This window comes from Panthera onca, chromosome E1 (assembly GCF_046562875.1).
Source record: "Panthera onca isolate mPanOnc1 chromosome E1, mPanOnc1 haplotype 2, whole genome shotgun sequence".
In the NCBI taxonomy this organism is placed as follows: Eukaryota; Metazoa; Chordata; class Mammalia; order Carnivora; family Felidae; genus Panthera; species Panthera onca.
The window spans coordinates 41,174,025-41,199,039 of NC_138352.1; the positions used below are offsets into that span (position 1 = coordinate 41,174,025).

The window sequence follows — 25,015 nt, forward strand, 5'->3', positions numbered from 1 at the left end:
ATTGTGTGTAATGAGTAGGAAAAGATTAGAGACAGCTCTTGCTATGCTGAAAATTGACATTAGTGGAGAGAAAAAAAAACTCTTTACTAGTCAGCCTAGGAGGTCTAATTCGAGCAGTAAAAATATAAATAAATAAATAAAAGTATGTCAAGATGGTATTGGTGCTTTTTTTCCAATGAGTTCTATCTGGCCGGAAGGCTATTCAGCATAATGCAAAATTAAATTATAAAAACTGGCTGAATATTTAGATGGAAGAGCCATTTGGAAGCAGTTTATTTAGGCGAACCGGCAATGACCCACAACAGGGAGACATCAAGCGTGAAATTTACTAGAAATTAGCACCAGGGTCCCAGCCTCAGCATGAATAGCTTGATAGGATGCAAATCCCAGTGATATTAAGCTGCCTCACTGCTGGTGCTACAGGGTCACTCTCAGTTGGCTTTTCATGTTATACTTATTATTTTTTCCTGGGACAGGTTATAAATAACAATAAAAAAACATTTATTGAAAACTTTAACCGGAATGAAAGTCTATTTTAAAGTCTCTGATTACTTGGATGTTGAAAGACTGTGTCAGCCGGCCATAATGAACTGACATTATGTGTATGCAGCTTGTGTATGCCTAATGTTTACCTTCAGCTTCTAACAGATAATCTCGCCCCAAGCCAATAAGATCTGTTCCAGTTTCAAGAGTATGGGGCACTGTGGAAACACCCTACCACCCTGCTCCCTTGTTTGGTACATGTGGCTGCCACAGTTTATCCATGTTGTATAACAATGAAGGCCCCGGGCAGGGTTGGTGCCTGGTTGCTGAGAACGCACCAGAAAGGCTCTGTGATTGTATGCAGATGTGCTTTGCTCACAGTGCTTAGAAAGTACCAAGCCCCCGCCTCTCCACTGAAGAACCTATCAGTATTGTCCATTCTTAGTTGCTTTTCCCATGGCCTGAGAATTGACAGTCAGCATATGCATAGCTTTACAATTCCCTAGACTGATTTCTCACCTAAAGCCTTGGGAATACACTCTCCCCTGCTACACTTGGCTGTACTTTTGCTCTGTCTCAAATAGGAAGAGATTTCACACAAGTATGTACCAGACTATGGCCACACGCTTCAGCGTGCCCTTCAGAATGTACGGTTTGGGGCTGCTGTGGTTGAGTGGGAGCGTGTTGTTTGTAGAGTTTGTTTTGTGTGTGTCAGTTTATATTTTAATAGCCTTTTGTTGTTTTTTGGGTGTTCTGATAGTTGGATTGTGGGTTTGTTGGTGTTCCAGGTTAGATGGAGGCATTGTTTTTGGTCCTGAGCCTGTCAGCTTTAATGAAGCCTGGGGCCCCTTTTCTACTCCCAGTCATGGGGCCTGAAGGTAATTTCTTGGCAGTCAGATCCAAGCCCTTCACATAGCTGTATAGTGTCATCAATACAATTTCTTACTTTTCTGAACATACAAAAAGTCCAGGCAAAATTTAAAAATATTCAGTCATTTTATTTCAGTCTCTTTTCTGGTTTTTGTTTTACTCAGCCATTGTATCAGATGCTAGAAAGCAGCCTTGGGCTCCCGCTCTTTCCTTCCAGTAAGAATGAGGTCACAGAAAGTGGACTTCAAGAATCAAAAAGATCTGGGTTCGAGTCTCATACTCTGCCACTTATTCACTTATTTAACTAAGCCTCAGTTTACTCACGTATAACTTGGGTTAGAAGAACATGGTTTTCTGATAATTAAGTGATTCATTTGTGTGTGTGTATGAAATCATGCTGCCTGATATGCAGTAAACTAGCCATGATGATGAAAAAGAGGGACTAAAGTTCATTTCAGAAAGTAAAACATGCACACTCAGCTTCATCCCAAACTACTTGCATATATGAACTTGAGGGTATCTTTTTAAATGTTTTTTTAAATTATGTTTTATTTTTGAGAGAGAGAAAGAGACAGAGACAGAGTGTGAGCACAGGAGGGGCAGAATCCAAAGCAGGCTCTAGGTTCCAAGCTGTCAGCACAGAGCCCAGTGCGGGGCTCAAACTCACGAACTGTGAGATCATGACCTGAGCCGAAGTCAGATGCTCAATCGACTGAGCCACCCAGGCATCCCATATGAACTTGAGTTTAAAAAATTAAATAAATGGGCATGCATTTTAAATAAAGTCCTTTCAAGGGGCTGGGTCTGTTAATCATAGATAGTACAGACAGATTTTGATGTGGGTGTATCTTTAAGAAACAGAAGTGAGTGAGAAGGCTGGACACTATCTTCGTTTACTTCTAACTTACTTTTTCCTCTTTCTTTTGTGTGCTTTTTTTCTATTGTTTTACTTTCTCCTTCTATCCATGTCTTCCATTTCTTCTCTGTGCATGACACCACTGAGGGCTACTCCTTTCTGTTACTTGTTCTGAGGCTGAGACTACTCTTGGCAGCACTGAAAAATGTACTGCTAATTACACAATTATTTTATTATGTAGCACTGGTTGAAATATCCACTAAAGAATTAATTTAGTTAAAATAATTTGAACTGAGCAATTATTTTCATAACCACAGAATTAGCGTAAAGCGCTTAAAGTCCTTTATTCCCTGCTCTTCATACAGCAGTTGTGTAATTAGCAGTAAATTTTTTTGGTCTTTGCTTTCCTCCCAAAGGGATAAATGTCTTTGCTCTGATCATATATACAGAGTATATGACCATACACATTCCTCATAGGGTAGGGAGTTTTTCCCGGAGCAACTTCTAAATTTCTGGAGTTTCTGAAGTCTTCACAGAGCAGCCAGGTTGGGCAATGGAGAGAGGCATATACTTTGCAGTTAACTGTGCTCACTGATGGTTTGTATAGAGAGAGCCATTTTTACTTTGGAGAAGGTGGCAGTTTAATTTGCCAGTAACTACAATGAAAGCAATTTCTATTTGGATTTGCTCTTAACTTTCTGAAAAATGCTTTTTTGCTCTGGATTTCCAGAATTGATTTATTCCAAATTGAGATCCTTGCTTTGATAGGAAAGTTTGAACTCAGTTGAACCTGTTATTTGGTGTTTAGAAAGGATCCATTGAGGTTCCGCTGAAGTGCTCATTAAACATCTGGAATCATAAACCTAAGACTTTAGACATGCACAGACTTCAGTGAGCTGGGAAATGGGAAGAAGTCCATAAATTGTTGGGAAATAAATAATAACTGATCCTACTTTCCAAGGACTCTATTTATGCACCAGGGTGCCTTTTCTTCAGGTTGCTCCTAGCCTTGTGGGGGATTACAAAGTGTACTCTTTAGCAAAATGAAGAGGTAGCTCTTCTTTTTGTGTGGCTGTGTGATGTTTCCAGTAAATACGTATGCATTTTAAATGTTTTCTCATATTGATGCCCTGGTAAAAATGGAACTGTTAAAGAATTAACTTGTTTTTCTTTCTCATTATGTTCTTTCCAAAGTGTGTATGTGCTCACCCATTCATTCAGCAGATACTTACTCTGAGCACTAACTATGTTCCAGGCACTGGACAAGACACTGGGGATACCAAGAGCAAAGATGCCATTTTGAAGATAAAAATTTTGAAGGCTCCATTTCCATTAGCTATACATTTTAAGAGCTTATCATATTCTAAGTATCATGAAGAGACTTGAAAAGAGCTTGAATAGTTCCTTCCTTCAGAAAACTTAATGTAGTGAGAGAGATCACATATTGACATGAAAAATACTCAGTGTCTGTAGAGCAAGTGTGAATTAATATAATGAAACCAGAATCTGGCAATTCAGAAAGGCTATAAAATGGATATGCAATCCATAGGGCTTGCACACTGTCTTGTGAAAGACAGTGCACTTCTCTTGTGTTTTTGAAGATCCTGTAGAGTCTTGTACAGCATTACAGGTGGAAATCCCTATCCTTTCAATTTTCAGGGTGGCCAGACAGGACCTAGGGTGGCTGAACCCCCAGACCTGTCACCTCTGATCTGAGCAGCCTCCTCATGGAGGCACAGCTCACGATATAAATATTGTTTTCTGTGTATACCATGATGTGAACGATGTTTGGAAGCATTGTTTCATGATTTCTGATTTGTCTCCTCTATAGATATGTACGACCAGGTGCTGAAGTTTGGTGCTTACATCGTGGATAGCTTACGGGAGTGCTCCCAGCCTGTGCTGGTTTACATTCCTCCTCAAGCTGAGCTCCGGGGTGGCTCCTGGGTTGTGATTGACCCCACCATCAACCCCCGGCACATGGAGATGTATGCTGACCGAGAAAGCAGGTAGCATTTCTTCTTTTTTTCCATTCACTGCCTCTGAAGGTCCTCTAGCTGTTGGTTTCCTCCTGGAGAACATTATAACCAGAGAACTTTATTTGAATCTCTATTTCCAGAGGGTTACAAGGTCAGAAAAATAGATTTCCTAAATAGTGTCTGCTGGGATGAGAAAGAAAGGAGGTGGGGGTCAGGCTTTCCCAGTGTGGTCCCCCACCCCAGATTCTTTTACCAAGAAGTCCTCTATCCCACATATCCCCAGACTCAGAGAGATTGTCTCCTCTGTTTGTGTTTCAGATAGGCCTATTACTCTCTCTTTCTTAGATATGGGGCAGATGGAACTGAAAGCAAGTTGGTGTAGAAGGACTAAATTGTTAGTCTGGAGTTCTGAAGCCTTAACTGACTGGCGAGCAACTTGAAGCAGTTTTACTCTTCCTGAACTGCTTGTCTGTGGAACAAGCTGGTCGTCACTGAGGTGTACCATAGCACCTGCCTTCTGTGATTCCAAACCGAAGCTGCTCCCTCAGAGTCCAGTGTCGCACTCTGGCACTCTAGGACACTTGGAGAACAGTGTTTACAGCATCCAAAGGACTGCAAAAGAAAAAGTCCCAGACCTTTGTCAAGAGGTGGTCCTTGAAACGACTTAAGTAAAACAGACCACATCCAGCTTCCTTTCACAATCAGTTTTCAGCCCTTTCCAAAATAGGGAAATTTCACATTGTATTTCTTTGACATTTTCCGTGCCACTTCCTGCATCTGATCATTTTACTTGAATACCTGCTTCTCTGTTTCTGCAAAAATTTTAGCCTCCTGCTTCAAATGCTGCTTGGGAGAGTCCAGTAGTTTTATCAAATCACTCAGCTAGCAGTCTACACCCAGGGATTTATTATTTTTAAATCCAAATCTAGCCCCTGATCTGATACCAGATCACAGACAGTTCCTCTGCAGACTGTGGAGCAAGACCACCGGGTTTCAGATGCAGCTCTGTCACTTGTTAGGCTCGGACAAGTCTCTTAACGCCCTGTACCTTAGTTTCCTCATCTGTAAAATGGGAGATAATAGTAATTTCCCTCATAGAGGGTGTAGACTGGGTATAGGACTGCTGTGAAGATTCATGTGTAAGCACTTGGAACAGTGCCATGTATGTACTAAGTAGTAGCTGTAATTTTTTTCAATCGAAAAGCTTTTTTTTTTTTTAAGTTGTATAGGGTAACGTTCCTAGTAATAGAACAAAATTAGTATGCACTAGTAATAACCCTGAGACCTCTCCATAGCAGTAGGCAGAATGTTTTCTTTCCTGCTTGGCCCAGCCCAGTGTGTCATCCTGCCAGCAGACTAACAGCTGTGCGTGGGACCGATCAGCATCGACCTCTCATCGCACAGCCTAAGTGCTGGAGGCTGGTCCCCTGCCACGGTGCCTACATCATCTTTTTTTTTTTCTTCCCCCTCCTGGAAAATAATGTGATTCCTGCTACCCTTATCGGCTGTAGATGGTGGAATCTATATTCCTCTTTTGAGATGGAAGTAGACTGGTGTGGTAATGAGAATTATTTTAATTGCTTTTTGCCAGGCTTTTCTCACAACCCACTTAGACACTTTTTGATGCCTGCCTCTCCCTGGGGTTACTCCTGTGAGCCATGGGTGGCCAAAACCATAATGAAGCTATTTCCTGGTCTGCAAATCGTAACCAGCCTCTTTCAGTTGTCTCCTTCCTTTAAAGTGCCTCTATTTCTGTTTTGTTTTCTTTCTCTCTGATCCAGGGGATCAGTTCTGGAGCCAGAAGGGACAGTAGAAATCAAATTCCGCAGAAAAGATCTGGTGAAAACCATGCGTCGGGTGGACCCAGTCTACATTCGCTTGGCTGAACGATTGGGTATGTCTGCTTGTCCTCCTGGCAAATCAATGAGCCATTCAGCTGATTTGTAATGAGTGCATTCATAGGCCAAGGGAGGAGGCACTGAAGCATTTGATCAAATTCATGATAATCTTTATTTACTGTCCTCTATATGGTAAGAGCCCTGGTAGAATGAAATAGTGTATGTAATAGGAGGGAAAGTAGGACCTAAAAAAGCAAAAGTCACCCAAGTTTTCTTCTGATATTTTCTTATAATTCACACAGTCCATCTTTCTGGCCTTGTGGATGATATCCTCATAAAGAACAATTAGCTGGAAGTTGCTGTTGGGGAGCAGGCTAATCAGGCAGAGAATATGCTTAAAAGTCCTCAAAAGTCTTAAGAGTTCTGTTTCTGGTTGTCTCTTTGGACATTTCTGAGGAATGTGAGTCGACGTCATGGGACAGAGAAGCTGGAGACCTACCCAGGTGGAGTTCCAGGGCCATCTCGAGCTAGAGAAACACAAGTAAAGACTACGCACAGCCCTGGGAACATTTGTGAGCACTACTCTGTTGCTCATTTGTTTTTGGAGCTTTGGAAGGGCTGCAGCTTGCACATAGGACTAAACTGTGGGAGCCCTGTGTCAAGTCCAGAGACTGAAATGCATTTCAGGTTCTTCTAAAGCACTGATTATCTGCCTAGACCTCCCATCAAGCCCCTCACTAGGTTAGTGAAGATAAATGCTTGGAGTCCTTTTGTTAGTTTGTTTTGGTTTTGTTTTTCTAGGAACAGAGTGATTGTCTTTAAAAGGTAATGAAATCCGTGAATGGAAGGCATAAAAAGGAGAGGTGCTAGTTCATTTATGTTTCAAATAGTAATTTAATTAATAAAGTACCATTTGTGGACCCTTTATATGCTCACTATCTAGAGACACAAAAACTTCTGAGTGTTTGCCTGCACTCTAGAAGACCGCACATCCTGGCAGTTTGGAGCCCTGAGCCAGGTTGCCTGCCAGACACGGTGACTTGGGTTATAATAAACCCTGTGTGCCTCCCATTGTTTGCCATTAGGTAACAACCACCAATAAGTCTAACCCATCTCAGCCTGATCCCTTTATGGGAAGTGCACACATACAACAAGAATTGGCAAAGCTGTTTCTAAAATCTATTGCCAACCAGAATTGTTGAGGTGTTTTTTTTCTGTCTCTTCTCCAAACAGGATAATTACTTCTGACCAACCCCATACACTTTAATTAAAGTAACTGCAGCTCAAGAGCAAGTTCCTCACAACTGTATATAGTGAGAGCTCTAAAAGCTTCAGCCACTGATAAGCATCTTACTTAGATGGCTCATAATTGCTCCCAGCATCAGGCAGTCGTTCTGCTGTTTTTACCACTAATTCTGTACAAAGCAGCAATGCCACAATTGCAGGACACAGTGAATTGCGTAATTTTCTCTCTCTCTCTCTTTTTTTTTTCTTTTTTTCTTCTTTTTTTTTTTTTTTTTTTTTTCCTTTTTTCTTTTTTGCTGGTTTTCTTTCTGGCCAATTTAAAATTTGTCAAAGTCGGTCTTCTTCTGGATCACTGCCCTTTGATATTTCGCGCACTCCATTTGCCACAAACAAGCCGCAGGGCCGCAGTTCATGCTGACTCTAGCAGAAGCAGAGAGAGCTCCATTTATCTTACACTGCCTGCTGAATTCCTACTCATTAACTGGGGGTTCACTGCCTCTTTTTAACCCCCCAATGGCTGTTATCATCCCTTCAGAGTAACTGGGTGGTAGGAAGAGGGATCCTCTCTGACATCTGTTTGCAGAGCAACCGGATGGTGAGGGGTGTGGGGCCAAAGCTTCTTTCTCTTGAAGGAAAGTGATATCGCTCCCACCTTCACCCAGCACCTTTTAACTTTTGAAATACAGGAAGGGGAGAGGGAGGAGATTTCCAAGTGATGGCCATTTAATCATTTGTTACAAATCATCTCATTATCAATTTCCTCTCTGCATTGAAGAAAACCATATTTATTTAACCTTGACCAAAATGACATTGGAGAAAGAATCCTTAGTCTGCTAAATGTGAAGCAGCTCTGGCCCAGGGCAGGCCAGGAACATGAGAGTAGGTCTAAAATAAAAATAGTCATGTATAAGCCTCAGGTTGCTTGTAGGTAAATTGTTTCACTTCTCTGAACATTAGTTTCTTCATCTAGAAAGTGGGGATAATGCCCCAACCTAGCCACTGTGAAGATCAGATGAATGTGCATTCACTTTGAATCTGTGAAGCATTTTTCAGACGTAGGGTTTGGCATCATTTCCTGCCTTAATTATCAGAAGAAGGAGACAGCCATGTTTGCTATCTCTGTGGCATAGGTCTACTTCTGTAGCAAGTGGTATAGGAAAGGAAATACGAAAGAAGTAGAAAAAGTGGTCTTGTCCCTTAAGCGATTTAAGTTTTTCAGGGAGATCATACATACCCAGGTGTAGGTGTATTTGTGAGGTCACAGGCCAGCAAAGATGTAACAGAACATGCCATGAACTCCACTCCTTTCGGGTTCACGTAGGCTTTTGGCTCTTTTTCTCTATGCCTAGAATCAACTGACAAAATACTTTCACACAAAGTGGGTGCAAATGACCTCATTTTCCAGATTGAAAGATTAAGGCAAAAAGAAGACTTCAATAAATCATCCAAGATACAAAATAAACGTATATCAGCACCCAGAATGGAATTCTGGTTCCCACTGTTCTGCATTTCTCAGGATTTCCTCAGCTGAATACTGAGCGTGATCAAAATTAAACAGGAATTCTTTCCCTTTGTTATCTAAAGCCAATTCCACTGAGAAAAATCTGATTTAGGAGAAAGCCTGTAGAGGTGGATGTTACCTTATGTTCCCAATCTCTTCCCAGATTGGCCTCTGCACTGGGGAGCACACTGTCAGATCACTTAGAGCACAACTGATTTGACTGTGTTCAAAAACATAATTACTATTTATTCTCTAAGGATAATGAGTAATATTTAATTTCTGAACAGCTAACTTTGTTTCATATTTTTTATTTTTAAAAATTGACCTTTCATCATTTTATATACTTTGGGTAGAAGGTGGTGAATTCCTGGTTTGTAGTTCTGTGATTATCATAGCATATGAAAATAGTACATACCTTGGTTCCCGGTGGAGGTAAAGAGAGAAAGAAATGTGATATAAACCCAAATACCATAGTCTGGAGTCTCAGAACAGGCTTGGTAGAGTCCATGCAGGAAGGATAACTATACTACCAGCCTGGTTGCCTTATGGAAATTTGCTTCCTTCTCTGGAAATAGAGCCCCAGCCTCCATGGCCTCTTTGTGTCTCTCTGACATCCTTCTACCTCCTCAGAGAGCTAGGACCAGGGAGTGGTGTGGGATAGGATGGTCTTCCTAGCCTGGCCTCTTGACACCGGAACCTAAGATTTTCTCCTGGATCCTTACCCTTACAAATCAATTGAGAGAGACAGTCCAAGTGTGAAGCAGTCATATGTTCCCCACTGCCCTCTCCCTCAACACAAATAGTCTCTAGGCAAAGGAGCCACTTAGTGAAACTTTATCCTGCTCCAGGCTCACATTTTGAATGTGGCCCTGTTCCCGGGCAGCCTGCCAGGCAGCACCTTGGTGGTGCCCACACAGCACGCCCTGAGAGTGCCGGTCTGACACAGGCAGAGGCCACTCCAGCTGAGCACTGCAGCTGGCCTGCCCCTGGCCCTTCCACCAGCATACCTTCTGCCCAGGGCACCCCAGGTGCAGAGGGAGTACTAGGGCTTGCACATGTCTGTAGACATCTTCCAGAATGCCTTCCCCCCAAGCCTTCTCTTTTAGCAGCCAGATGACAAGAAAAGGACACTTCCTTGGGTTAAGGGGATTCAGGGGTTAAGCTGGTCTTCTGGCAGGAGTGATCGAAGTATCTGAGCTGTGTGTGCTTTTCCATCTCTTGTGTCCATCTTCAAGATGTTGTAAGCTGAAAAGAGCTGGAATTGCTTGTGTGGGTCAGAAAGCAGCATCCTTACCTGGAAAGTTGAAAAGGAAAGAAGTTCTGATACCAGTGCCTGGGATGTGGCCACTTGCCCTGTCATCTGTGGTACACATGGAGCATCCTCACTGGCACCGTGGCCATTCAAGCACTGGTCTCTGGTAGGCAGGCCCACGAGGAGAGATTATGGCATGGTGCCTCTTCCCTTAGTTAGCAGCCGCTCACAACCCACTTCATCACACTGATTCAGGAGCATTTTGGTTTGATGCAATTTGGTTCAATAGTGACAGCATTTTCTGGGAAGGAGAAGGAGTTGTTTTGATCTGATCTATTAATCTGATTGTATTTATAAAAGCACTTGGGCTTGCCTCTTCCTAGGAAACAGTGATTCACAGTTCTGTCAGGCAGAGAGACCAGGCTGGCATTTTGTTGGACTGAACCTAAGCTTCTGCCTGCCTGCAGGCTGTTGTCAGAATATGTCTGAGAGGCACTGTTCCCACCTGGTCCTAGCTGACCCAGAGCCCTGTCCCTGGTAGATTCAGGGGAGCAACAAAGGAAAGGAAAACTGTAAAGACTTTGAGACTTACTGCCACGAGAATTCAGAGAATTCTGTGCGGCTTCCTGACTCTTTTGTGTGGACTGTTTGCATGGGGGGCACAGGGGACAGGGCTGCAGGGGGAATAATAGATTCTTTTATTCCTATTTGGAAATCTCTGGGTTTACTATAATGATTTTTAAAAATATGAACAGCAGAGCACTAACACCATTGCAAGGAACCTAGGGTTAAACATCCCTGAGAGGATCGCTATTAAAATCAATATGCAAATGCAGCTGTATTTAGATAGGTATGGCCCCCTTTGAAGAAAAGCAGATATATGAAAATGGGATTTTAAAAAAACTAGATACATTGGGAGAAATTATTCCCATTACAAAAGGATTATTTGCTTTACCAAAGGATTCACTGCAGGGTTCCTTCTAAATAGCTCCCTTAAGGCATTTAAAACAGGATCTGATTTACGCAGTTTTTCAAGAATGCTTTTGTGTAAAGAAAGGCACACCTGTGATGGATACAGAAGTAGTTTTGCAAGGTTTTTTTTTTTTTTTTTCCCCACCCTATCTTACTATCTTTATAGAGAAATTTCTTTCAACATTGAAAATGTGATTACACAGATCTTTTAAACAGCTACTTATGTTTGTACTTCTGAATCTTAATAAGATTCCAGTCTTTTTTATGCTGATTTTTCAGTCTCAAGGTTGAGGTACGGGTGTGTGTTCTTATATCTGAGATATTCTGGAGCTGAGTGAGGGAGGGTGGTCTAGTCCTTTTCTTTAGTTTCATAAGTATTTAACCAATCAAAGCAAATTGCTTTCTTAGGAGAGGAAGAAGGGCCCATAAAAGTTGAAATTGGGTTTAAATTTACATAAAGCTTCTTAGTATAACTAAAAAAATAAAAAAAACACTTTAATATCACATTCTTTTATAAAACATTTTCCTTTTTTGCCAGCTTAGGGTTGTTGTTACATAAACGAGAAACTGAGCACAGAAAAGAGATTTCTGCAAGGTCACCTAGTGCCTTTAGCTGAGCAGAGAATTTTCAGCCTACCAGTATGATTTTCATTCTAAGCTTTGAAGGTCTCACCCCTCCCCCCAAATCCTACACCATAAGATGTGATCTGCTCGTCCATAGGGTAAGGCTCACCTCCTCCTGCCCTCCTTCAGTGTCATGGCTGGGTAAAAAAACACCTCCTGCTGCAGAAATCAGCTCTCTCCTCAGAAGCTTCTCTTCAGCTTTGACCCCATGGAGGAGAGATGTGGCTTTTCATTATGTCCTGGCCCCAGGAACACCTGACAGGCTGCTGCCCTGTGGGCACTTGTGGGTCAATTTAACTTGTTTCATTTAAAGGGCATTGGCTCTATATCGCTTCTCAGCCTTTTGGCTAAGATCAAGTATAGTATCTGTTCCTATCAGTTTAATATCTGATATGTCCTCTATCCGAGGACAATATATTAAATGGATTTTTGGAATTAGGAGATGGAATAGAAGCTTGCTCCATCCACCCCACTCGTCGATCTGGTATTGCGATACTTCCAGGAACTGTGCACCTGCTTTGGGGGAAATTTTAAAAATAAAAACTAAATTTAAAAAGAGCATGGGCTCTGAAGCCAGACTACTATCTAAGCCTGAATCCCAGCTCCATGGTTTCCTAGCTTTGCAGCCTTGGGCAAGTTACTTCACTTTTTTGTGCCTCCATGTCTTCATCTGTAAGGTAGCCATCTTTTAGGGTATTTGCAAGGATTAAATGAGATGAAAAGTACTTAAACAATTCTAGCACATAGTAACATCTCAGTAGCGTTAGCTCTTCTTATTGGATCAGAATAGTACAGACTAGTAGTACTCTTCTGTATTTAGTTCTTTACATTGAAATATTTTTTAACTCTTATAGTTATCCAAACTTATGGTGGATTTTTAGGATTTCATGGGGACTTTTTATTTTGGGAAGAAAGAGACGAGAGTAACCTACCTTTCTTCTCCCATTTCAGCCTTTCCCTAAAGTAGGATTCTAGAAAAGAATGACTTTCCTCCCTGTAGCATATTCTTAAACACATTCACACACGCACACAACGACTTGCTTTCCTAAAAACCCTGAGGCCCTGCAATCTGGCTAGAAAAGAAAGAAAACCATTCCAAGATATTTAATTGTACAGGGAGCTTACAGGATTGATCGAGAGCTTAGCTTTTTACAATAGTCCAGTGAATAAGAAATGCTCCTGACAAACGATCAATGATAGGATAATCACTCTTTATCCCCCTCCTCATTCTTACCTTCTTTCTTTCAGGAGAACAGGGTTCAGAAGTCAAAAATCTTTATAGACGCCGCTTTTAAATTAAGCAGAAAATAGACATTGACATATTTGTTAATCTCCCCTAAATCATTACTAGGGCTGGCTGCTTTGCTGTACAAGGAGAGAGGGGCCCTCCATGTGCTACACAAGGGCCTAACTAGCTTAAAAGCAGCCTTTTATTTTTAGAAAATAAAATGTAGCAAACCTTTTCTCCCCCCCACCCCCACTTAAGGCACACAAGTCCTTGACTTTCTCATGTGCATTTTAAAGTGCATACATCCTCTACTTCTGTCTTTTCCTTGCTTTGATGCTTTTTTGAGGTAGGTCTTGAACTGCAATCAGAGGCATTACTAAAGGAATCAAACAAGGCAACCTTTGGGGGAATGTTCTGTGATCTTCCTAGTCTCAGGAGGGCCAGAGCATTGCAGGTGTTTATTTCATTATTCTTTTAAAGCTCTGGAATAGCTTGACTGGGTAGACAAGACCTTTGTTAGTTCAGGAGCCAGCCTTCTCTGTCCCTCCAGCTTGGTAAAGCCAAGGCCTTGTTTCCAGAATGCTGTGCTCCAAGCCTGGAAGTCCTCTGCCTCTGTACGCAGTGCTGAGCTGTGTGCTCTTAACACTTTTCTAACACAGTGAAACAAACTCTTCAGCTAATTGCAATTCTGTCGCCATTGGTATCATTTCATGTGGAAGAACACAAGCTTTGAAGGTAGCCAGACCCAAGTGTAAATCCTGACTTTGCTACTTAAGAGCTAGATACCACTGGACAAATACCTTTACATTTCAGAGCTTTGGTTTTCTCATTTGTAAAATAGATGCCCTGTCTATAAGGTTGGGTTGTTTTAAGGATTAGAGATGATGTATATGAAGCAACTTGGAAAGCACTCAGCGACATTAAGGCCTGCCGCTTGGCAGCAGTGTTAACAGCTGACCAGACCTACGTCTGAATTGTGCATGGTGAGTTATGAGCTATGTGATCCTGAAAGCATTAAGTGTGGTGCCTGGCACATAGTAACTGCACAGTAAATGTATGTATATGGTACAGACATGCACATATATGTACATTTACAGATATACACATATGAAAGCACAGTGTTGGTTGTTTAGCCAGATGGAGGATATTCTGAGGGTCTAGAACTTCTCATTCATTCCATATCCACAGTCCTACCATCCTTTACCCCACCCACACCTCCCCAGCAGGGCTGTGATTTTACCTGCTGTTATGTTAGTTCTTGATCTCACAATAACACAAGGAGCTACCCTTAAATCTTAGGGCTGCCAGAAGGTTTCAGGAACCCTGGCGTTGGAGCATAAGTGGCCCCAGTACCCAGGAGAGGGAAGTAGATGCTGAGGGTGCTCGGGACTGTGACTATTTGCCATCCAGTACAGAAGTATTGTACAACTGTAGTCCCCCTGTACAACCAGTCTCCTGCCTTGAATCACTGTGCCTGAACTATCTCTATAGCACAAGAGTAAATGACTTGCTCCCCCAAGCTAGACTTATGTTTGATTAAGGAGTAACGTATACAGTCAAGTGACTCACAGAGGATGCCAAGCACTTGCCCTTAATGAGAAGTGTGCATAATTTATAAGTCATGGGCAGGTTTAGACTGAAGAGTAGAAAACAGGGAAGGTGGCGTTCGAAATAGAAAGGCTTAGTGCCTTTCAGTTCCCATGTCCCAGAAGCCATCTACATGAACTTTTAAACACTCCCCAACAGTATCAAAAGGACAAGTTCTTGGATCACTGTAATGAACAAGTCTAGAGTCAGCACTTTCTTAGATGATGTAGAGACCACTGCTTACTCGTAGAGTGAAGTAAACATTTCTATTTCACCCTGGCAACCAAGGAACCAGGTCTGGGCTCATATAAAAACTTTACTTTGGGTGTTCTAAAATTGTGCAACCAAATCCACATAACACTGTGTTCATATCAACGTGAATGTGGGTGAGTAGAATGTAAAGAAAGTTGGAGGATGGATATTTAGTAATGCTGTGGACGCCTTGGGGTATAAAGAAATGGTTCAACAAACATGCCTGATTCAGGAGGTAATCTCATAAACAGATGTTTGAAATGTAACATGGTAAATTTTATGATCAATGTTTACGAAAAATATTACGATAAAGTTTTTAAAAAAAATCTTAGGCCTGCCCAGGAAACCGTTTTAGATCTGCAGAGCAGAAATTATTGAAGAAATTGTCTTGGTCTCAGCTATGGAATGGAACTTCATCTTTATCAGCCAGGAGCCTGCCATCTTCGTTTAGCCTTTTCTGAAATTAAAGAGATTCTGCTACTGATGCACTTACTTGTCCTCTGCCCCAAGTAAACAAGAAGAGACAAGGTAACATAGTGCCCCAAATCTTGGGGGCCACACTGCTGCACCTGAGACCTGGCTCTGCCCCTTCCTAGTTTGGAGACCTTGGTGAGTTATATAAACTCTCAGTGCCTCAGTTTGCTCACCTATAAGATGAGGATAGTAAGAATACCAACTTTAAGGTGGTTGTAAGGGTTAAGTGAGTTAATAGATACAAAGCACTTAGAATAGTGCCCAATGCCCTGTAAATAGTAACTTTGATTTCTGATTTTAGGCATTGGGGAGCCAAGAAAAACATTTTTTTTTAGCTTGGCTTATATTTTAATTTTCCATTTGATAAATTTTACAGAACAGTTACTAGAATAGTACAAAGGACTTCTGATACCTTTTTCTCAGATTCTCCTTGTTAACATCTTGTCCCATTTGCTTTATCATTTCTGTGTGCTCATGTACATGTACTTGCTTGCCCACCCTCTACACACACACACACACACACACACATACACTTTCTGTGAACCATTTGACAGTAAGCTGTAGATATCATGCTCCTTTATCCATAAATATTTACTGTGTGTTTCTAAGAACACAGACTTTCTCTTATATAACCCAAGACATTTATCTACATCAGGAACTATAACATTGATACAGTACTACTATCTGATTCATGATTCATATCAAGAGTTTACCAATTGTCCCAATAATGTCTTATACAGACTTTGTTGTTGTTTAGATCAGAGATCTAACCCTAGGCCACACACTGATATCTGTTTTCAAGCATTTAGTCTGTTTTATTGTATGTATGTATATGTGTATGTATGTATTTGAGAGAGAGAGAGAGAGTGGGTGTGAGTGGGGGGGAATGGCAGAAAGAGAGAGAGAGAGAGAGAGAGAGAGAGAGAGAGAGATAATCCCGAGCAGGCTCCATGCCCAGCACAGAGCCTGAGGTGGGGCTCTGTCTCACAACCCTGAGATCATGACCTGAGCTAAAATCAAGAGCTGGATGCCCAACCAGCTGAGCTACCCAGGCGCTCATAGTCTGTTTTAATCTTGAATAGTTCTTTGGTTTTACCTTTCATCATCTTGAATTTTTTGAAGACTATAGGCTTGGGGTGGGGGTGGGAGGGGTTGTTTTGTTTTTTAAGTAATCTCCACACCTAACTGGAAAGGCTCAAACTCACAAACCCTGAGATCAAGAGTCACCTCCACTGATCAAGCCAGCCAGGCCCCCCAGGCCACTTTTTTATAGCATGTTCCTCAATCTGGGTTTGTCTTACCTTTCCCTATGGTTAAATTCAGATAATACATTTTTGGCAGGAATATTGCAGAAGTGTTATTTATGATCTTCTCAGAACATCTTCTTAGGAGGCATGTGTCATTTTGTCCAATTCTTGGTGATGGTAATTTTGACTACTTGTTTAAGGTTTTCACTAATAGTAATTTGTGGAGAGATACTTTGAGGCTATGTAAATATCCTGTTCCTTATCAAACCCTCACCCACTAGTTTTAGTATCCATTGATAATTCTTGGCAGAATCGATTGTTGTGATGGCAGCAAGATGGTGATTTTTCTAATTCCATCATTCCTTCTGTGTCCATTAATTATTATTCTGTTGGAGGAGAGGAGAACTTTCCCTTCTCTTCCCCCCCACCCCCAATCTAATTATTTATATCAGGATGCACTCACAGACTTTGATTTCATTCTATAAATATTCTGGTAACTAACATCATCATGTTGTTTATGATAAATTTGGTGCTCAGACTGCCCCAGATTTGGCCAGTGGGAACACCTTCAAACTGGCTCCTATGCCCTTTTAACAAGTCTCCATCATTTCTTGAGTGCTTCCTTGATTTTTGTGACAGCATGTTCCAGGCTCATCTTACGTTTTTCCTGCCCCATCCCTAGAATCAACCATTCCTCCAAGGAGTCTTGGTTCCTCTTACTAGAGAAGAAAAATGTTTGCTTCCCTGTCAAAATTACCGTCATCAATGTTACTACTGAGACAGTCTCATCTCAGAAGAAACCAGTTGGCTCTCCTCCCATGGACTGTCTAGGCAGATCCACCCTAGAATGGATGGGCCTTCGTCTCATCCCACAGTCCTGCTCTCTGCCTGGTGCAGAAAGAAGGCTGCTGAAGTGTTAGGGCCCGATTGTGATAGGTCAGTGATTCCCCTCTGTGTGAGAGCCCAAGAAGAGATAGACTTCAGCTCTCTTCCTCATGGTTTTCAAGTAGTGATGGGCTTTAAAAAAAAAAAAAAAAAAAAAGAGGTGGAGGTGGGCATCTAAAAATCTCATAAAAATGAAACTAGGTACTATAGCTACATCCCTGTTCTATTAACATGTGTTTATGTATAGTACTTATGGCTCACTCAGCAGCCCAAGGCTGTTTATGGCATATGATTCATAGTGGCATAAAAAGCAAGGCCTGTTCCCAGACAGACATGCTTGAAATAGAACTTTCTCTTCTGCAACCCATCACATGTGGTCATGTATTTATTTGTCAGCTTTGGTGACAAAGCACTTCAGGTTGTCCCCAACACCAGGGGCTGTTACCTATTGCTCCTTCAGGTAGACTTACTTCTCTTTACTAGGCAGGCAGCTAAATTTTCAGTATTGATTGCAAGGCCCATTCTGAGAGTAATTAGGAAGAAAAGCACAACATAGTAGTACCTCTTCTGGGACACCATTGATTGGAGGGGGGCGGGGGTATCCTCCCTGTCATAAGGAATTCCAGATTCCTTATAGGAATCTGTCGATTGAGGATCCTGTGTGCTTATGAGCTCAGTGATCCAAATGGGATTTGTGGAGTACATTTCTCTTTTTTCCCTGTTCCTTCACTTTTAGCCCAAGAACTTGAATGTCTTTGTCACTCTGGTCAGGGGTTGGTTCTGGCAGTAGCAGCCCAGCAGCAGACTAGGAAACGAGCTAATCTAATCTACTGAGCTAGCATAAGACACACGGATCTGGCTCTAATTAGGGTGGATTCTACTAATTTCAGGTTAAAAGTTTTCAAACCTGAGACTAGAAGCTATGGAGTAACAGCAGCTTGCAATTTTAGGAATCCTTCGGCGGGTGACTTGTATGGACCTGGGAGAAGAGGCTGCTGATCTGGGCCTGAAGGCATAGGGGTTGCTCCCCTACCGTGTCCCACACTGAGAATAGTCCAGCTGCTCTAATACTGGTCAGCCAGGCATGGGCATGGTGTCTTGCATGGGGAAGGAGGGGCCTGGCTGTCAGTGAGACGATGAGAGACACAGGCCCCCAGGTGGTTGTTTGCACCTGCTCAGGGAAAGACTTGGGGAGAGGGACTCCCATGGTTGCTTTTATAGTTACGACCTCCACAGGGAAAGGAGGACATGTGGGCTCCCCATGGCAAGATAAGGACTGGTCTGGCATCTCAGAGTCCTGTTAGTCAGCAAAGAGGTGGTGAAGACAATGGAGAGCCAGGGCACAGAGGGAGGGGGGCGTTTTTGAGCTTCCCATGACTGTGGCTGCTTTTGTGCAGAGAGATTCCTGGTCACCACAGAGTGTGACGGGCAGGTTTATTTAATTGCAGGCACCCCAGAGCTAAGCGCAGCTGAGCGGAAGGAGCTGGAGAACAAGTTGAAGGAGCGGGAGGAATTCCTAATTCCCATTTACCATCAGGTAGCCGTGCAGTTTGCTGACTTGCACGACACACCAGGACGGATGCAGGAGAAGGGTGTTATTAACGTAAGTACAGTGGTTGCCACTTCTCCTGACTTGTCAAAGACCTGTGAGCAAGCAAGTGTATGTCTCATGCTCATCGGCTCACAAGTGGGGATGGATTAAAACAGCTTGTGCAGATCAAATCGTTTTCAGTTTTTTTGGAGAGACTTTTTCCTTTTTTTGTATATCCATTATCATCCCCAAAACAATTTTATGATTTACCTTCCCGTGGACACCTTGGGAGGCAAACTCCATTTTGCTGGTGGGAAACTGAGTCTCATGTGCTTCCACTGGGGGCAGCTGCCCAGGTGGCCCTCAGGCTGTGGATTACACCAGTGTCAGGGTTCCAGCAGCAGCAAATTCACATGTGATCTGTGTACACGTTGTTTGAGCCATTCTGCTGCAAACCAATTCCACACTGTCCTGTTTATCTGGAAAGTCATAGCCTCCTCCCTAGAACATCTCAGCCATGTGTGGGGTTAGCATTAACAAGGCCCATTGCTGTGCACAGTGCTCGGGAGAGGGCACTGCAACTCTAAACTGGGGAGATAGCTGCAGGTGCTGAAAGTCACGGCCTGCTCTTAAGTCTCTGAAGGGCTTCCTAGAGGATAAGTTTTTGTGCCTGTGGAGTTCCCTGTGGACTGGGCACTGAGCAGGGATTAGGGCTGAGGTGACTAAGCTTATTCTTGTCTGTATGTAGGACATCCTGGATTGGAAAACATCCCGTACCTTCTTCTACTGGCGGCTGAGGCGTCTCCTGCTGGAGGACCTGGTCAAAAAGAAAATCCACAATGCCAACCCAGAGCTCACTGACGGTCAGATCCAGGCCATGTTAAGGCGCTGGTTTGTAGAAGTGGAAGGAACCGTGAAGGTAGGTGGGTGCCCTAGGAGGAGCCTTGGTGCTGTGCTCCTCACCCCCACCTGAGGATCCCCAGGCCTCTGAAGGCAGAAATGGAAGGGAAACATAGAGACCTAAGCCCTGTTTCCTCCCCACACCGTAACATGTCATGATGGGTTGTTAGAAGAGGTCATCGGACATTTTTTGTTGCTCGCTGTATCATTCAACAAGCCTTTTTGCGTACTTTACTATATACCAGACACTGCATTAGGCCCTGAAAGAAAGAGGCAGATACTGTTCCCATCCACACAGAGCTTACCATCTCAAGGGGGAGATGGATTAGCTGAGAGGTCATGTACAACAATGTGGCTGATATTAACCACAGCAGACCCAGCACATCATGGAGCACAGAGAAGGACACCTGAGCTACTCTGGGAAGGAGGAGGAGAGTCTAGAACTTATAGAAGTGGTGTCTCAGCCATCCTGAAAACAAAGTAGGCATGAGCCAGAAGAAAAGGGTGGGGTTAGGGTGGGGACATCAGGGGATCAGGGGAAGGTAGGAGTGGCACGTTTCAAGGGCTGATAGCAAGAGTTATCACACATCTGAGGCACCGTAGATATCTGGATGGCTCAGATCAGGATCTGCAGGGTCGTGGAAGCTGTGTTAAGGGTCTGGATTGAGGTCTATGGGAAGCCACTGAGGTAGTTAACGCAGTAGAGTGACATACTCTGATTTGTATTATAGGAAGACCACTCAGGAGGCTGTGTGGAAGATAGAATTGAAAGGGGTCAGGAGCAAGAAGCCTAATCGAAGGTGATGGTTATTTAGGCAGGAGATGCTAGGGCTTTAGCTAAAGATCTTCTGGTTTCACATCTGAGCTGGAAGGAAATGTCCACTCTGACTGCAAGGAACCATGAATCCCTCATCTTCTTGGGTTGATCTGGTGGAGAGGACACATGCCTTGGACCAGTGACCCCGCTGGGGGGAGGGGTCTGAGACCAGGGTGACCAGGCACTAGCATTTGCCCCTGGAATTGTGGGCTGCACAGGACAGTCTGTGGGAGGATGGGAAGAAAGAGTTGGAACTTTTATTTCTCCATGTCCTTTTACTAAGAAAAATAAACTACCTGTTCTTAGTAGTTATTATATGGATTAAAAGTAAATCATACGCATCATATATAAATTTTATCAGAATATTGGTAGTGTATGCTGAGAATGTCTTTTCCTGATAGCTGTTTTGATCAAAATATTTGGTGCCTATTAGGTTAGAGTACTGAGGGAGGGCAGGCCCGTCAGCCTCTTCCCGCAAAGTGTTGGCTGATGTCCCTGCTGACTGTTCTCAGGAAGGAACTCCAAGATTTGTCGTCATTGTTAAACCCCGTGAATCTGGGTGCTACTAAGATTCACCTCTGTGTTAAGCCTACCCATTTCTTTACGACTGAAAAGCTTCTTTAGATAAATATTTCAGATGTGCAGTGGGCGAGCACAGCCTTATGCGACGTCTGGTTCAGGTTAAGGTCAGTTTGTGGCATCATAATTGAGTGAGACAATTTTGTCAGTGGCTACTGGCAGCTTCTAGTGGAAGTTGGCATTGAAAGTCACGCAAGTGTAAAATAAGAGGTTGTTCTCGAGTTAAGAGTGGCCGGCTAGGTAAATGGAGTGTGTGTGTGTGTGTGTGTGTGGCCAGGAGAGGCCCGCACCGCCTTCCTACCACATTAGTCAGTAATGGACGTGCAGGGCTTCAGTAAGCACAGGGATGAGGAGAAGGAATAGCTTCCCTCCGAGCATGAAGTGAGTGGATAGGCCCTTCCATTGTTCCTTAGCATCCTGTATCCAGGGGACAGTGTGTCTGGAGAAATAGGTCATTGACATCTTGTAGATATGGAGAGAACTGTTGGCTGTATGTACACAGACTCCATGCTGGAAATCAAGTGTGGGAGACCACCCCAGCCCAATAGGTCAGGAGGAGGCTGCCTGAGACACTGGGAACCAACTATACCCAAGGACTAAGGCTGGTCCCTCCCTCCCGTCTACAAAAGACAGCATTCCCTTGAGCTCTTTAGTCCAGGAGGACAGCTGAGGAGAAGAAAGGAAGGGCAATGATGCTATGATGTGGCTTTGAAACCTCCTTCTGTATTCTGCAGGCTCAGCAGGACCTAGTTTAGTGTGGGGTGGGTGATAAAATCTGTAGCGCCCTTGAGAGAAGAAAGTGTTGCAGTGTTCAGAAGCCGTCTGTGCTGCCTTCATAGAATCTGCTCTGTTTGGCAATGGCTTAAAACCTTAAAAATGTTGCCAACCTCTCCCCACTCCTTTTTTGGTTCTTCAAACAGTGATAGATAGCGTGCACTGTGTCTCAGGTGCAAACACTGCCTGAGTCTAGACCTTGGCTTTGCACCAGGAAGTGACCCTCTGATCCTCATTGTGGTTACTGGTAGGGAAAGACATTTAGTGATAGGCATCTGCTAGCCATGTGTGTGTTCTTTTGTCTCAGAGAATTTATTTTTTTGTTTTTGTTTTGTTTGTTTTTATCTTAATTCTGAAGAAAGAGATCTGGGGACAGAAAATTTGAAGACACTGTGATGTTATGTAACTTAGCAGTGCAATTCTTTTGTTTCCCATAGAGGAATCTGTTACTGTGAGTTATAGGATTTTGTTTGAATCCACTGGGATAGTCCTGTTGTAGGAAATAGTACGGTTTATGGTTCAGAGTTTCACTGCAGAGAGGAGAAAAGCATGGCTGCAGTTGCCTGAAAACAGGAACAAGAACTTGGGTTTAAGTTGGGTCATAAGAACACAGTACATGCTTGTATCACGGGTAGGCTTTCTCTCTTGATTCTTAGATCCACAGTTTGAGGCATGTGGTTTTTCAAACAGACTAATTTTTTTCCCCAGCCCCAAAAGGATTAGAACTCTGCCTGGGGCAATGAGAAGTGGTATTGGGAATCTCACAAACTTTTTGCATCCCAGCCTTGCCATTTGCTGGCTCAGACATATTATTGATTTAAGTTTCCATCTCTTCATGTATAATACAGAGATGATGCTTCTTTCACAGGGTTCAGTGAGTTTGAAATGACATGATAAGTAAGGTATGGGGCACAATGTCTGGCACTCAGTAGACACTCAGAATGTGCCGGTCTGCTCCCCTTCTGCACACAGCATGCCAGAAGGTAAAACATCATAACGTCAGCTAAGAGTTAGATGTATAACTTAATGATCTTGGCAGGAGCCATGAGCATGGTAGATTCTCAGTAAATGTTCTTTGTTTTAAAAAAGATTTTTGTAATGTTTATTTTTGAGAGAGACAGAGACAGAATGCGAGTGGGTTAAGGGCAGAGAGAGAGGGAGACACAGAATCCGAAGCAGGCTCCAGGATCTGAGCTGTCAGCACAAAGCTCAGTGCGGGGCTCCAGCTCACTAGCTGTGAGATCATGATCTGAGCCGAAGTCAGATGCTCAACCGACTGAGCCACCCAGGCACCCCATGTTCTTTGATTTGGTTTGCTCTAACTTAATCCACGATCTAGGATGCCATAGCACATTGCTACTGTCCAGATAGCTACTCATACACTCTTACTCTGGATTTCCAAATGAGATGGTCGGTCATTGGAGGCCCTTGCAAGGATGACTGAGGAAAAAGCACCGTTAACAAAGTTGTTTGATTCCCACTTTCCCCAAAGGCTGACCTCATGCTACCCCTGGACAAAACTTTTGATTTAGGGCCAGGGAAGGAAGAGGGAAGGCAGAACCTGGAAAACATTGTTTGGCCCTCTGTGGGTCTGGGGCTGAGATTGGAGTACCTCTGAGGAGACAGGGTCCACAGGCCACCCCAGCCCACATGGCTGTTTGCTCTTTTACTCCAAAGCCTCAGAAAAAATCACATTGCCAGCAATGTCTCCAGGCAGCTCACAAGGTGAGTTATCTACAGTGCATGGTAATCAGGACTCACATCCATCAGACTGTGCCCTGGTCGCTCTCTAGTCCTCCTGTATATTGAATAAGGAGGGCTTAACAGCTATCCAATACTTAGAAATGAAACTTTCTAAACAGGTCATTTAGATTTTGTACGATAGACTAATTACTACATACAATTAGTGAGGCTGTGAGTAGTGCCTGAGATACTTATCCACTGATGCAGAGAGAGATAAAGTATCTGCTCAACATTTATTGTAAGACCAGTATTGTAATGTTTAATTATCAATATTTTATTGGTACTGAAATGTTGTGATTGGGATGAGTGTGAGGCAAGTAGTGACTTACGGTCCCAAGCCTATTATGAGATTAGCAGCCCAGCATTTCACACTTGCTTAAAATCCACACTGGAATAGTGGGAATAATCAGTCACATTTTCATAATTTTAAGGAGGGAAATTATAATTGCCTTCTTTCTGGGAATAGGGTTGGCCCGTCCTTCTGTATGGCTGGAACAATGAATCTTACAGCTCTGTTCTAGGAGGCAAACAGGGGACTGTAGACTCCCTAATCCAGGGGAAGAGAGCCTTGCTCCTCCTGGGTGAAGGAAGTTAGGTCAAAACAGTACATTAAACCCTCCCAAGTCTGTTAAGAAAAACCTGTAGTGCTGTGGGTACTTAAGTTTTATTCTTACTAAAAATGCTATTGACCAAGATTTGCAACCCTTCGCCTTTGTGTACGCTGCTGTGACCTAAACTTTACTGAGGTCCTGCTTGATGGTTGTCATCCAGTTGTATTTTGAGTGAACAGCAAATCTTTCATACATGGGGACCATATTTTCAAAGAGGAGACTTTAGAGCAACACACTCCAAAACTTGGAGTGTGTTGCTTTAATCCTGTCTAGGAACTTTTTTAATGTTTAATTTAAACACCTAGCATATTCTGTGGCTGCAGGAGGGGAAGGCAGAAGAGTTTTCTCTAGAGGGTAGCTGGCTTTCCAGCATAGTGTCTGAGCATCGTTAGAAGCAGGCATCTCGTTAGCTAATACATTACACCAATCAAGGAGAGTTATCTTAAGCCACAATTAATCTGCTCCCTGGCATATGTTGATAGGAAAGCATCATGCTGTTTCTTAATTAAAAGCAAACGGATTAAAAATGATTAATAAGAGTATTAAATATTCTCCTAAACTAAAGGCTTTGGGATTCTTGGGTAAATCTAGTTTTTTTTTTTCTTTTTCTTTTTTTTCATTCTGAAACCCAAGAAGCATTCATTGTTTTATTTCTTACACCACCACCACCACCCCTCCCCCGCCAAATCTGCATAAGTAAGGGCAAGTGCATAAGTCCTCAAACCCTGGAGAAGTCTAAATTACTGATGATAGAGATGGAAATGTCC

General features: G+C 42.9%; 1 protein-coding gene and 1 non-coding gene across 21 annotated transcripts in view; both read left to right on the forward strand.

Moving 5' to 3' along the window:
* ACACA (acetyl-CoA carboxylase alpha) overlaps positions 1-25,015 on the forward strand; it is a 276,865-nt gene that overhangs the window by 244,881 nt on the left and 6,969 nt on the right. For all 20 annotated transcript variants that reach the window (XM_060646608.3, XM_078437425.2, XM_081791233.1 and 17 more), the window contains 4 exons: positions 4,041-4,218; positions 5,970-6,082; positions 18,742-18,896; positions 19,573-19,743. In XM_060646608.3, coding sequence (XP_060502591.1) covers positions 4,041-4,218; positions 5,970-6,082; positions 18,742-18,896; positions 19,573-19,743 — 617 coding nt within the window. The remainder of the gene's footprint in view (positions 1-4,040; positions 4,219-5,969; positions 6,083-18,741; positions 18,897-19,572; positions 19,744-25,015) is intronic.
* LOC132688688 (U2 spliceosomal RNA) lies at positions 11,948-12,138 on the forward strand. Its single transcript, XR_009614667.1, has one exon. It is a non-coding gene; the product is annotated as a U2 spliceosomal RNA (small nuclear RNA).